At 42.0% G+C, this 14891-nt stretch overlaps 1 protein-coding gene across 3 annotated transcripts in view; it reads left to right on the top strand.

Moving 5' to 3' along the window:
• Window positions 1-13829, top strand: part of CSNK1A1 (casein kinase 1 alpha 1) — a 31972-nt gene extending 18143 nt beyond the window's left edge. For 2 of the 3 annotated variants that reach the window (XM_085074035.1, XM_085074037.1), the window contains 6 exons: window positions 1002-1141; window positions 4271-4349; window positions 5334-5408; window positions 6734-6840; window positions 7687-7835; window positions 12769-13829. In XM_085074035.1, the coding sequence (XP_084930161.1) occupies window positions 1002-1141; window positions 4271-4349; window positions 5334-5408; window positions 6734-6840; window positions 7687-7835; window positions 12769-12776 (558 nt within the window). In that variant the 3' untranslated portion in view covers window positions 12777-13829. The remainder of the gene's footprint in view (window positions 1-1001; window positions 1142-4270; window positions 4350-5333; window positions 5409-6733; window positions 6841-7686; window positions 7836-12768) is intronic. The other variant, XM_085074036.1, reaches the window with a different exon arrangement.
• Window positions 13830-14891: the final 1062 nt, after the last annotated feature.

The following is a 14891-nucleotide window of genomic DNA, read 5'->3' as shown; positions in this document are numbered from 1 at the left end:
CTTTTAAAGATGTATCTTCAGTTCTGGAATAAGCTTTAAGGTGATTCTGAGTTGGTTTTTACTGAGACTTGATCAAACTTTAAATACCTTCTTTCCATCATGTTCTTCCCCCACCCAAGTTACTTTTGCAGCATTGATCAGTCTGTAGAGATTTTAGTCCTTGATCCTGTAGCATTAATCTAGTGTTGGAATCAGGATTTGTAGCCTGAAATCAGAGTGCTAGAATTGGAAACATTCCTTATGTGCTTCTTTCTGCCTCAGCTTTTTTTACCTAGTCCTGAAATCTTGTCCAAGTAGGTACAGCCTGGATTACCCTTTGTAGGTGGGCTGGCTGGCAGCACACTGATTACCACACACTAATTACCACACTCTCAGGTTGCTAAACACCAAGTCATTGGGCAAGCTTGGTTATTAGAAACCCAAACTGGATCCCATTGCTCGGCTCCAGCTTCCTGGCTGTGTTAAAACCAGCGAGTTCGTCCTGCTGCTGTGACAATGTTCTGGGAGCCTTGAAATGAGCCAAGAACAAGCTGTCTTGTTTGCTGTGGCAGGTTTTGGCCTTGTGCTCTGCAGAATGGCCACTGTTCTTTTTGAGACAGGAGGGTGCAGGATGTGCCTCATGTGCATGAACTCTGTGTGTGTGACCTGCTCTGGTGCCAGTGGGGTTCAGGGTGTGCTTTCACACATCTTCCTCCCTCAGCTGTGCACTGCAGTCATCAGCTACAATAGTAACATAGAATAGATGTAGAACTAAGCTGCAGATGCTGAGTGGCACCATTTAATCTACTCCAGGGGATTGAGAAAAGGCTTGAGCTAATTCACTATGAAGTTTTTAACTGACTAGTTAAAGCTGGTTGCGCCTCCGCACTGTTACTTTGCTTCTTTTAACTGTAGGCTGTTACATTGTCTGGGTGTCTTAAAACATAGCTAATGCCTAGTGAAAGAAGTTGGGAATTTCGGGAATTGGATAGGAATCTAACCTATTTTCATTTTTCTTCAAGTTATTCCTTATTGACTTTGGTTTGGCCAAAAAGTACCGGGACAACAGGACAAGGCAACACATACCATACAGAGAAGACAAAAATCTCACTGGCACAGCTCGGTATGCCAGCATCAATGCACACCTTGGCATTGAGCAGAGGTGAGTGCAACCTTCTGGAAGGGTGCAGGGTGATCTTTGTAAACTTCTGAAGAGTCTGAACTCATTTTATATGAAAAGTATCTATTCCTTTGCAAGTATTCTTCCTTTTGGCTGCCTGTGCAAAGATGGGGGAAAAATCCAAGCACCTAATTTGCTTCTTGAAGAGACTGTGTGTCTTGCAGACATCAGGTGGATGTTCTGCATATTATTTTGGCTTTTTAAAGGCTGAGCCAGACTTTGATGTGGGTGTGTCAGAAGCCCTTCACAAATAAAATGGTGCATTTTGCTGATGTGTTGGTACCTGTTGGCACCACTGCTGACTGGCTTGAGAGTCCTTTCTGTAACCAGAAAGGGTTCTAAAGCTGGTGTCTGTGTCCTCTTTTCTCACTTCTTCAAGTTAGTAAGCTATTATTTCTCCTTTTGCCTTCAAGCGAGACTTAAATATCTTCAGTCACACTGTATTTTAGTTTCTGGTGCAGTCATGTCTGTAGCTGTGTACACATGGGTGGATATTTATATGTTTGAGCTTTGCTTAATCAACAAACATTTTATCATCTGGATCAAAAGCATATTGTTCCTACAGAATCCTAGCTTTGGTCCTGTAGAGAGAGCACTTCAGTGCTCTGGAAGTGTTAAATGCTCTAAAAATGGTATATCAAGGGATGCCTCTCTTCCTTACATCTGTGCCTAAATATTGTTATGTATAACTGCAATAGTGGGGCTTTACCTCTCTCAGATAGTTAAAATTTCCATGAATGTCTGTGCCTCTGACCTGTGTTTTAATCAAAATGGGAATGACAGAATTTTTAGTGGTCAACTTCAGCAGAAAATGTAACCCACAAATGGTGCTTTAAAATGCTCCATGTTTCTTTTTTTACTTTAATTTCCTTAAGGGTATTTTATTGTCTGTCAGTGTCATTATTTAAGCCAGTTTGGTGTGTGGCTCAGGGAGGTAAATGACAGGTGTCACTTCTGAAATAAATGCATTTCATAGATCCTAAGCAGTTCTGATATGAGAATACCTGTGCTCACACCTGATATCCCTCCCTCACTGGGAGGGATCTGCAAAAAATGGATGTCGCTTTTGAATTTAGTTGGACACCACAAATTGAATTTTGTTGGATTTTACACCATATCTGCTGGTAATGGGAATCCTGTTATAATTAGAAATGTAGGTTGGTGCTTGCTAAAAGCTGCTAAACTGTCTAGGTCAAGCCAGCAGTGAGGCAAAGAAGTAATGCATTCCTGTAATCAAGAGAAACCAGTTCTGGAGCTTATGGCAGAATATTTCAACCTCTAGTCCTGTACTTTTAACTGTTACAGAACATGTTTTCCTGTAGGTAATGACAGCTCTGCTCAAGGAGCTGTTTGCAGTGTTACCCATTTTAATAATGGAGAGGATTGTCCTGTTCTCCAAATCCAGCAAACTGCTTTTATCAATATATTCTCAAATGTAATGTAGCCATTACAGATTTACAGGACTAAATGTTTTCTACTACGAGATCATGACATTAAACATTAAAACAATGAACTGGAGGGGGGGATGGAAACTCTTAATCCCTTTATTGCTTCTGAATTTATCACTGCCTTCTCAGAAAACATCATTTTATATCATGGCCCCTATACAGGTTCACAGAATGCTGTTGGTGATTAAAATCTGCAGTTCTGATAGAATTAGCAAGTTTTGCAGGCTGGAATTTGTGGGCTCAGTATCATTTTTCATCCCTTTGTCTGTGGTTTCGTGTTGCAGCTGAGATGATCTCAGAGGTAGCTGCTGCTGAGGGGAGAGAGCCAATCCTCTCTTCCCTAGGCACGGCAGTGCTTTTCTGGCCTTGTGCTAAAAGCTTTAGGGATCCAAGCTGATTTTCTCCTGGGATAGCTTTTCCTTTGTTTCCCAAAGGGTCAGAGAGCTGGCACATGAGCTGAGGGGTTGCCAGGCAGTTCTGGTTATATTGGCTTGGCTATAACACAAAACATCCTCAACTTCTTTCTTCTCGTACCAAGATCTGTAGATAGATCAGGTTACAGCTTGTTCCCACTTCTGGGGAGCTGTTTTACCCTCACCTTTGTGTGGAATCCTGTTTGCAGTACCACTTGGAGCCTTTTGATCCTTTGTTGGGGTAGTAGGTGTAGACTCTGTCCTGCTACCCTTTAAATCCTTTTCTGGGTGGCAGAGGAGCAGCAAAACCCACCAGGTTGTCCCCATAAAGGAGCTGGGAGGAGAAAAAGAACTCATTTTTCTGCCTCGTATTAAATAGATGTCAGCTGCAGAGGGGCAGTCAGGAAAAATCTGTTTTTACCACAGCTGGGAAGAGGCAACTTTGCCAAGAGGAAAAAAAAATCTTGGAGTGTATTTTCCACTTCAGTGAACTGTGCTGGTTTGGTACTCAGGAAAGCTGTGAGCAAAGTGCAGTGGTTTATTCTGGTTCCACAGAGTGGGGATGTGGAACATGTGCAGGGCAGAAAACATTTGCAGCCTTTTGCGTGAGAATTTCTGTGCAAGTTCTGGGTGAAATCTGTGGATGGATCACTTGGAGTTCTCCAGCTGCCTTGGAACAGACTTCTGTGGGATGAAAGCAGAGGGACCTCTCTCAGATTGATGCACCTTTATAATAAATATAGCTGCCTTTAAAATCAGAGACAGCTCAGGGGTTTTTAACAGAAGGAAAGGAAGAAAGGAGCAATGCCCTTTTGGGGCCAGATGGTCAGGATTGATCCCAGACTGAGCCAAGGTTCAGGGAAGAAATTTACTTACGTGATGCTACAGCCTGATTGACCTCATTAACCTCATTCTCTCTTACAATGCATTCCATGGTTCCTACAGGAAAATCTTTAGTTTCTATCCAAGCTACTTAAGAAGGCAGGAAAGACAATTCAGTGTTTCTTTTTTTTTTTTGTATTCCAAAGTTTTTGTTTCCCAAATCAGTGTAACTGCAGATGGAAATTTGGAATACATGACACCTAGAGTATTCCTTGCTTGAAAAATGAATAGGATCTCTTCCTGTCTTAGGGTTCTCTAGGGTTTATTCCTTAATTATTTTTTTAATTTAAAGTTTTGAATGCTTGCACTGTGGAATAAAGCACGAAATGCCAGAATTTGTAATTCTTTGTGTTCCTTCCTTCCTGCAGTCGTCGGGATGACATGGAGTCTCTAGGCTATGTATTGATGTACTTTAACAGAACCAGTCTGCCTTGGCAAGGATTAAAGGTACGTTGTGGTGCTTTTTTTCCCTCCCCCACCCTTTTAATTTTATTTTTTTTTTCATGTTTGAGTATCATGCTTCAGCCTGCTAGGTGGGTTTATATAATGTTTAGCCTCAGTTGTACAAAGCAGCTTTTCCCAAAGCTTGGTATTTATAGACTGTGGATTCTGCCTCTTACGCAGCAGGCAAAATGTGCATTGTTGGACTGTCTTAAAATCTATGCTAAACAATAGCTGACATCATCTTTGCCAGTTATTGTCCTGTTGCAGGCTGAGGCCCTTTTGGGAAATAAAAAATAACATTGTTAGTGGCTTTTTGAATTGCTGGAGAGAGCATGGAAATAATCTTCTGCCTGGCAAGTTCAGCCTCAGTGGTATCTTCAGTGCAGGTTATGGCACAACTGAGTAATTATTAACTGCAGCAGGCTTGTTCAGGATTCCCATGTATGGCAGCCAGCTCCAAACATGGCAAATACTTCACTTATATAGACTCCAGTGATGATTTTCGTGTTTTAATTGTTTTTCTTCCTCCGTGTGAGAGTTGTGAAATTCCACTGGTGTTGCAGCTGCTCGTTTGTAAAAAGGCAGCAGCTTGTGGGACGCTGGAACTCTTCAGCTGCAAATGAATGTAAGGGGAACTGAACCACCAGGCAGCCCTGAATGGGGCACTGAGTGGGAATTAATACAACTTTGGCAAGTGTAGCTGCAAGTCTGGTGTGTTTAATGGACAAAAGCAGCAGCTAGAACTACACGAGCTGTGCCATGTGATGGAAGCATTAGACTGCGACAAATGGTATTAAACTGTGTCCAAATCTTAATACCAGATTGACCTTCATTCTCTTTGCAATAAGTGTGTGGGACTTGGAGATTTCACATAAAATACTTATGGTTGACCAAAGGATTTTTGTCATTTTTTTTTTTTTTTGCTGCTGTCCTTGTTAATCCAGTGTTGCACAATATCTCTTATATTGTGACCTACATGTTCCACAGGCTGCAACAAAGAAGCAAAAGTATGAAAAGATTAGTGAAAAGAAAATGTCCACTCCAGTTGAGGTTTTGTGTAAGGTAAGAGTTTCCAAATGATGTCATACTGTGAAATGGAAATTCTTTTCTTGTTTGTTTTGTTGTTTGTTGTTGCTTTTTTTTTCTAAACCAGAGCCAATATATTAAATAGACTCACATGGCATTTGCTGCTGAATAATACTGCTTTGGCAGGCACTGGGTGCCTCGTGTTTGGCCACCCAGCAAGACTGGGAATGTGTGTAACAGGGCAGCATTTGCTGCTGTTCCTTGGCAAAGTTCATGGCACCATCATTCAGCCCTTGCTGACTGTTGGCTGTGCAAGCTCAGAGCTCTCTTAGGTGAGGCTTGTTCAGCTCTCCAACTTTTACAGCGCAAGTTTTACATGCAGAAGTAAATAAGTAACCAAGGTGGAGCTGGTTTGCCCACATCCACTTTCTGCCTCTTCAGGAAGGTTCATATTGTCTGCCCTAGCTCAGGTAGAGGCTGAAGTGGAATTGGATGCAAGTAATCTTTGTTTTTCCAAGGTTTTCCTTTGAATCTTTGGATTTCTCTTGCACTGTGGCATCCAAGTGCTTCTTAACAAATACCCTTGAGAACAGTGAGGGTTTTTTGCGCCTCAGCAGCTCCAAGGATTGCACATTCTAGTCCTGCACATCTCTAGAGTCTGACAGCATCTCCCAAACTGTTGAAGTGTTCAGGGAATCATGGAATGGTTTGGGTTGGAAGAGTTCTTAAAAATCATCCAGTTCCAACCCCCTGCTCTGGGCAGGGACACCTTCCACTAGTCCAGGTGGCTCAGAGCTCCTTCCAGTGTGGTTTTGAACACTCCCAGGGTTGTTACACCCTGTGGTTTTTTTACAGCTCTGCTCTGTGTACTATTACCTGTTACAGGCAGGCTTGGATACAAATTTTATATATTAAATGTATAAAAACGTAAAGCAGCAAATCTTTGAAAGAGGTTTTCATAATTCCAGTTTTCACACTTAATACTGTTAACTGACCTTGTCTCTGCTATGTTCAAGTAGACTATCAAGGAAACAGGAGTGAACCTCTTACTAGATAATAATCACTTATTTTTGAGACTTAGTTAATAAGAACAAGGTTTAATTCGGATGAACAAAGTCCTTTATAAAGTTGTATGATGAAGTTTTTGCTAGCAGAGAACTTAAGATTGCAAACCATGCATGAGGTAACAACTCTGGGGAAGGAATGTGTACCTGGGCTGTTGCTGAAATACAAAATAAATTAACAACTGGGGGCAGAGTGGAACTAATTTATACATCTTCAACCAGTTTTTCTCTGCTGTTATAGACAGATGTCCATCTTTTGCTGCAAGCCATGGCTTGATTAACACTGTTGCTTTCCAGGGGTTCCCTGCAGAATTTGCCATGTATCTGAACTACTGTCGTGGCCTGCGCTTTGAAGAGGCACCAGATTACATGTATCTGAGGCAATTATTCCGTATTCTTTTCAGGTCAGTCTCCAAGTGGAAAAGTACAGAAACTTCTCAGGGATCCAGTTGGGAAGTGCTCTGTGGGACTGGCAGTGCAGAGAGCAGCTCCATGTGTGTGGTGTAGGGAGTTCTTCTGGGATTTTCTTTCATTTCAAAGCTTCAAAAGCTGTTTAAAGGACCTGAAAATTATTGTTCAATGTTAAACATAGAGGGAAAAGATTCTCTTTGTTTTTGCACTGTGTGATGTGACCAGAGGGTTGAGCCCACACTTCAGGTTCTGTGTGAAGTACCTTAAGAAATTGACCCCTTGGTAGAAGTCTTTGAAGCTTTTTATGTTTGGAAATTGGTGATGGGCCCAGCAGTGGTTCCCAGGAGATAAATTTCAGTGGAGGAGAATAGTCCTGCTTCATTGAGCTTGTTAGAGCAACTGGAACATAAATTCCACCTTGTGCAGTGAGCAGCATCTGTCAAAAGAAGGGCTGGTACTGATCTCTCAGGTCTCCCCCCAGGTTTCTGGAATTTAAAGCAATTCCTATTCAATGATGTACAATACTGCAGTCTCTCCTTGAAATATAGATATATTTAAAAAAAAAAGCTCAGAAGCTCAGTGCAGACAGTGGGTGAGCTGGGCTGGGAGGAAGTGCTGCTTCCACTAGTGCAGACCTTTGTGCAAGCAGTGAGTAAATGCTGCTGGCTGGTATTTGGGCTTGCTGCAAGAATCCCTTTAAGTTAGTAACACTTAGCATTTCTATACCATTCATAATCTCTAAAGCAGCTTACAGAAGGAGCTATCCCCTAGTTGTGGGATTTCAGGCAGGGCTTGGTGTTCTCTGATGTGTTACAGCAGAATATTTCCTTCTCTTGCAGGACCTTGAACCACCAGTATGACTACACATTCGACTGGACAATGTTAAAGCAGAAAGCAGCACAGCAGGCAGCCTCTTCCAGTGGGCAGGGGCAGCAGGCCCAAACCCCCACAGGCAAGCAAACTGACAAATCCAAGAGTAACATGAAAGGTTAGTAGCCAAGAACCAAGTGACGTTACAGGAAAAACAAAAATTCCACGAATTTGGACAACGGCGGCAATTCCAAGTGTTAGATCAAGGAGGTGGTTTAAAAACTACATTTGGCTCTTAAATTCAAAAGCAAAACCAAAAGACGTCCTTGGAGAATTTGACTACTAACTTTATACCAAAATGTCCTTGTTATTCATATCATTTCTTCTGGGGATGTTGGGTCATTTTTAACCACTGCATCTTTTGCTCCCGCATTAACCACTTTCCAAAAACAAGAAACTGACTTGGTGTTGGGAATGTGACATTTTTATTTATTTTTATTTATATATATACATATATACGTCCTTATATATGTATAAATATATAATGCAATCCAAAATCCTAGACCTAACACTTCTTAAGGGATTAATTCTCATTGACTAGGCAAGGATCTAGAGACTTTGGGTTCTGCTCTGTTGCAGCTGGTACAGTGCTGTGGGTTTGCTTCTGTTCTGTATGCCTCCAACACTGGGAACAGAAAATTGTGAATGCTCTGGCTTCCTCCAGTGGGTTTACCTTGAGACATTTGGTCCAGACTTTGAGAAAAGGACCAGTGAGCTCAAAATGCCTTGCCTAAATCAAGCAGTAACCCCAAGCTGCTGAGGACTGCCAAGTCACAATTTTCTGAAGGATCTGGGTGCTCTGGGGTGGGGCTTCAGGTTTCCTGATGATTGTTTGATGTTTCTAGGTTATGGTTTCAAAGGGAAATGTTGTGACATGTTCGAATGTAATTGTGTAATAACTGAAAACTGAGTTTGGAAAAGACACGTAAATTTTTTTTTTTTACATGGTCTAGAAGCTTTTAAAATATTTTTCTTTGTGTGATGTAAATGTGCTGGTGTGAGTCTGGTAAGTCTCTAGGATAAAACTGCCACATCTGTGTCATTTTAGAGCCAGCCTTGCCATGAAACCAATTCCTCAAGCTGAGCTGTGGATAAAATTGGAGCTAATGAGATTGTGTGACTGAGAATAGAGAAGCAAGGTTGAAATTCTGTACTGAGGCATTGCTGCTCTTCAATACCTCTTGTCTATCACTTTTATGTGTATAAAATTATATGCTTGGCTACCATGACAATCCTGGAAATCAAAGAAATGCAGAAATGTTTACAATAAACTTATCAAACATCGTTCTTCATGTATTGTGGCAGCATTCAAACCTTACAAGGTGTCTTAAGTCAAAACAGCTATCAAAAAACACACTTCATCAAAAAAAAAAATGAAGTAGTAAAATACCTGCTGCTTTTTACCAGATGGAAGTGGTTCCTTGAAAAAAACAGAAATCATAGATACCATTCAATGTCAGATTTTTGGCATAAAGAGTGCAGCTTGTGTGGCTGGGTCTGAGAGAGGCTGAAAACCAGTTCCTTCAGCTGCAACACCAGTAGCAGACTGGGTGATTAAGCACCTGGGCTTGGATTGCTTACTGAAATGGAGAAGCTCTGACTGAAGTTCAGAACCCAGCCCAATTTGGGGTGTGGAGAGGTTGGCTGGTAGAGATAATTTGAGCAAAAATGCACATTCCTCACAACAGCTCATGCTCAAAGTGAAGGCTTTGCAGGAGGTGATGATCTGTAAGTGGAACCTGCCCTGAAAATCAAGTTGTGAGCTGGTGAAACACAGTTTTGCTGAAGTGTTCTGAGGTTTAATGTGCTTCTCTCCTGGCTCAGTCAGTCTCTGACCAATTGCTGTGTGTAAAGAAAGAAAAGGTCATTAAAATGATTATCTGCCTGCACCTTGAAGTGATGCTTCAGTGCTAGAGAGCAGAGCTGAGCTCACTGACAAGCACGAGGAGCAGGGAAGCTTTGCCATGGAAAATGAAATTTCTATTTCCTGATGGACATTCCTGATCACACTGTCCTTTGGTAGAGACCCATTGCTGTAGCTGAGGTGAAATTCCTGGGGTTTTAGCACAATTTCATTGGCATTTTTGGGGAATGACTCTCCTCTTCCCGCCCCATCACCAAGAAAGGCTTGTGACCTTTGGATCCATCGAGCTGTAATGTCAGCAGAGCATTAAAGCAGTGCTTGGCAAACATCTGAAGACTTCAAGGCTTCATCTCTTCATCAAAGATTTCCAGATTTCTAAGATCCTTCATGTCTTTTTGTGGGGAATTTTGCCTATTAATGAAGATTTTTTTTGAACCCAGCTAAGCTCGAGGAGGAGGCTGTATGGCTTGGATGCTCTGTCACACTGGAGATAAGGAAATACCTGATTATTTTTTCTGGAATTCAGTTCAATTCTTTCATAGCTGCTGTAGCAAAGCCTATGTGGAAGTGGCTTAAAAGGCTTCATGGTATCAAATGTTACCCCTTTGGTAACCATATCCATTCAACAGGAGTCCTGCAAGTAGCACTGTACAGGTGCATTTATTTATAAAGTGCATCTGGCCAGGGTGATCCAGAGAATTACAGACTTAGATTGTTTGTCCAGTGTGCTCATTTACAGATATTCCTGACTCCCTAACTCACATCCATGTTAAATCATACCACTAAATCCTGTAGTTTATTCAGGCTAAATATTCTGTTGGGTTCCAGAACGACCTGTTCTGTCCATGGCCTTTTTTTCTCTCCATTTTTTTTTTCCCCTGCCCCTCTCTGGAACTCTGTGCAGTGTCTTTTGTAACAGCCAGATCAGCTGGTTTGGAACTTGGGAGAGGTGAACTGTTCCAACAGACAGAGCTCTGCTGACTCTGGGAAGTTGGGCTCATTCTCTTTTGCCAGTGTAGCAGTTGTTCAGGTGTGATTTGTAACTGTGCTAACACACAGCTTCCCTCAGTCATAAAAGTGACTCAAGCAGTCAATCTCCAGGATAAAGTCTAGCAATTCCATTTGGGAGAGGTGTTTTTAATTCCTGGCAGTGGAGAGTTCTCTGAGGCTGTCAGCAGCTCCATTAGCATTCACTGGACGCCTGTGGTGGTGGCAGATTTATCAGAACAGACTGAGACTTCTCTACTTGAGAATTAGAATTATTGACAACTAAATACTTCTCACTGCTTGTCTGGAAAATAGACAAAGTCAGAGCATTTCCAATTGAGGGGGTTTTTAGGGTGTGACACTACAGTTGCTGCTGCTCTCCCATCAGTCAGATCTGCAGCCATGGTAATAATAAAGCAATTTGAGGATCCCTCACGTAGCACAGAGATTTTCAGAGGTTTGGGTGACACCTCAGAGGGACTAGGAGTGATGATTGGCCCTGGATGGAGTGAAGATGTGTGGAAGAGATGCCACCATAAACTCTTGAGCACATTCCTCATACCAGCAGTGCTGTGTGTGCTCTGAGTGTCTCTATCTCCTTTGACAGCTGTGTCTTCACAGGACTTTGAAGGGACATTTGGAGTTGAATCCAGTTCCCTGCTGCTCTCTGTAGCTGTGGATGGACATTCTCCTGCCCACATTACCTTGAGTTTTGAGGTGTTCTGACAAACAGCAGCAGATCCTTTGTTAGGCTGTCCTTTGTCCTCAGGTTCAGGCTCCCATTCTTGTGAAACGCTCAGACTTCTGAAGCAATGAGTTGATCTATTTCTTTCCACACTCTCCTTTGTTGACTTTGTTTTGGCTGCTTTGATGGAGAAAGTGGTTCAAATGATGAGTCTGTTCTCTGCTGAGCACACTGAATGGAAAAACAGCATCACTTTAGTTGTGTGCATCAAGTAGGGATTAGGGAACTCAGGAATCGCTGGGCTTTCTGTGGGAATTTGCACTCAAGAGGGAGTGGCTGTCTTGATTCTAGTGCAGGATTTTTTTTTTTTTTATTATGACTGGTGCTGGATAAAGAGAATTGTTCTGCAGTACGTTAAGATTGAGTTTAAACAAATTTATTGAATCTCTTTAAAATTACCTGTAGCCAGTTTGGGGAGAGTTAAAGCTGTTTTCTGGGTGCTCTCCAGATACATTTTTGGATAGAATGTCAGACTAGTAAGACTTGTTTGCACTTGCTTCTCTCTGGATGACAGCACAAGCTATAGCTGAGGTCAGCTCTGTCTGTGTTTCACCGTGAAGAGATTTCTGTTGCAAAAACTGGGAGCTGTTGCTGTGATGAATTCACCCATGGGCAGAACCGTCCTGGCTGGAGGACATCCAGAACGGAAACTCGCTTGGCAAAGTGATCTTTGGTTGAGGCTCCTGTTACCTCTGTGAAGCACAGCCCTGCCACCTGAGTCACCAGAAAGGAGCACCAAGGCAGGACTGGCTTAGCTTGCAGTAACTGGTTCTGGAGATTTGTGTATTCCTTTGCCTCCTTTATTCCAGTAATTTGGAATACTGACCACGAAAAGAACTGCTGTCTGTGCTGTCATGTGAGTCAGCACTTGTCCTTGCACGGACAGAGCTTTGCTGCTTCCCAGGTCACTGTCACAGGTCCTGCCTTGTGTCCTGGCTGCCCAGAGCGTGCTGCTGTGGGTTTGTGGTGGCACCAGTTACTGTAAGGTGAGTTGTTCCCTGCCTGTGCCTCTGTCTGTGTGACACTGCCGTACTGCGTCTCTGGAGAGCACCCTGCAGTCAGATGACAGCTTGACATTCAAGGGATATAAACATGAGCCACTGCAGACGAGTAGAAAACAATCCTATGAAATTACATCCTGTTTCCTAGTGGCAATAACACAGCTTGTTTTCAAACTGTTGGGCTGAATTCCTGCTGGAGGAATGTGGCATCCAGCTGGTGCATTAAGCCTGTTTTCCAGTGCAGCACTGAGGTGTGAGTGAGAGGTGTGTGAGCTCCAGAGGTGTGGCAAATGCTGGTTGCCTTTGGAAATGGACGCCAGGAACTCTGCAATTCCCAGATGGAGCAGCATTTTCCCCTTTGAATGACCATAACTGCTGTTTAATTCTCCTCCTGTGAAGGCTGTTGCTCGTTTCCATCCCGTATCAGTAAGTTGCCCTTGTGTTTATCTTGCAGGTTTCTGAGCATGACGAGGATGGGACAGAGCAGAGCAGATCGGAGCAGGACTTGTCACTCCCCAAATCCTAGAAATTTTAGTTCATACACTTGCCAGTGGCTGTGGGCAACCATTTCCTTGGTGTAAAGAACTTAATATCAGTATAAACTGGCTCTGGGCAGTGTCAGTGATGCTGCACTTTGAGTTGTAGCAGCTGTAATTGTGAATATTACTGAGATAGTGAAACATGGTGTCCAGTTTTCTATTGCATTTTTTTCAAGTGGAAAAGTTAACTAATGGTTGACACACAAGTGGAGAAAATTGTGCATATGCCAATTTTTGTTACCTTTTTACTTTGAACTACACTGCTTATGAGATCTCATTGTTTTGGAAGAATGGCATGAACAGTCTTCGGCAACAGTTGTGATAATTGTAAATGCTCACAATTGTGCACTCCTTTCTGGTTATTCCTCCCTGGGTTTTGAAAGTTGTACACTTAAAACATTCTTAAATTTGTTGGCTTCTATGTGCAACATACCAAGCCAGCTGACATGGTAGTAACCAAAGATTCCAGTTTTTAAGCATATGAAAGACTCTGCCTGCTTACCTGTGCTAGAAATAACAGCATCTAAAGTGAAGACTTAAGAGAAACTTAGCGACTACTAGATAATCTTTAGGACTCTGCATTAACTCTATAATGTTCTTGGTATAAAAGGAAAAACAGCATATTTGTCACGAAATTTAGTTAACATCTTACAACTGAACCTGTATGTAAGTTGCTTAGATAAATGTAATCACTGTAAACATCTATATGATCTGGGATTTTGTTTTTATTTTGAAGCGGGAGCTTTTTTGTTTACAAGTTCATTAAAAACTAAAAACTGTTTCTGTAAGGAAATGAAATTTTTTTAATTTGCCTTGTTAATTCAGTTTAAGAAATTTACATTACCCTGTTTTTAAACCAAGTTTTAAGGCCATTTGTTAAGCAAAAGAAGTCATATTTCTTTCTAAATCATTTTAGATTTAGTGTTGTAACTCTTCCTCATTTTGTTTTTAAATAAATTTTGTATTTTTTCCTTGAGGGGGAAGGGGCAGTCTTGCATTTTTATAACCTGTCGTTTGAGACCAGCCCTCTACAATAAGATTGGAATTTTTTTAAAATGAAAATGGCATCTTTTGCAGACCCAGGATTGGCAGCCTCTGACCATTGCCATGTCCAGCCTTGGCTGGACTGACTTGTGATTGCTGCTTTGGAGAAAAAAAATTTGGAGAATGGTTTGGAAAAAATTTGGATGGTTTTAAACCAAGGCATTTTCTTTCAAGTTCTTGTGAAGTGGATATGACCAGATTTCCTCTTGTCCTTGGGGGCAGCCTCGCACCATGCAGAGTTCACATTGGTTACTGCCCCAGGCTGTCTTCCTTCTCACTCCTATTCTAGCCCAGCTGAAAGAAAGAAATACTTTTATTGCTGGTAATTCTTTAACAGTGTAATTTATTCCTTTATAGCATGTCAGAATAAATTAAAAAAAAATGTCTGAAAATGCTGCCAGATGCCTATTGTGTAAATGTTGTTTGTATGTTTGCTTTTTTAGACAGTTTTCGTGCATGGAGCAGAATTCCTGCTCACAGCTCATCTTTTTTTTTACTGTCAGAAAAGGTTTTTCTTTCCTTTTAAGAATCATTTCTTCAGGATTGTAAGACAGTGGTGGAATGGTGATCTGGATCAAAGCTCCCCTGTACTCTGCCCAAGCAGGATCTGCCCTGGGATGTTAAACTTTAGGTGGAGAACACTGTGTGCAAATAAACCCTGGGATAGATAAGCTGGGAGTGCAGGGAGGCAGAGAGGCTGCTGGGCTGCAGAGATAGCAATGCACATTTGGGAACACCTGAGGCACAGCAGGCTCTGGGACCTGGAAGGTGGAAGAAGAAATGGAGCTGATTCTCCTGGCCAGGATGGTTTTCCAAACTCCCAACTATTGTCCCATCCAAATAAGGATGTTTTTCAAGCAGTGCCTCCTCTAAAAACCAGTCTGTTTGTAATAACTGGTATCTAGAGCGCTGTGTGGTGTCCTTATCCGTGATTTCTGCTGTCTAGGCAACGTGTCTGACAACACACATTGGCAGGAGGGGAAGAAGCATCAAT

The sequence above is a fragment of the Lichenostomus cassidix genome, chromosome 13, assembly GCF_008360975.1.
Source record: "Lichenostomus cassidix isolate B80296 chromosome 13, HeHo_3.0, whole genome shotgun sequence".
NCBI classification, from domain to species: domain Eukaryota; kingdom Metazoa; phylum Chordata; class Aves; order Passeriformes; family Meliphagidae; genus Lichenostomus; species Lichenostomus cassidix.
Note: the sequence above shows the minus strand (reverse complement) of the source record. Positions and strands in the feature narration are given on the sequence as shown.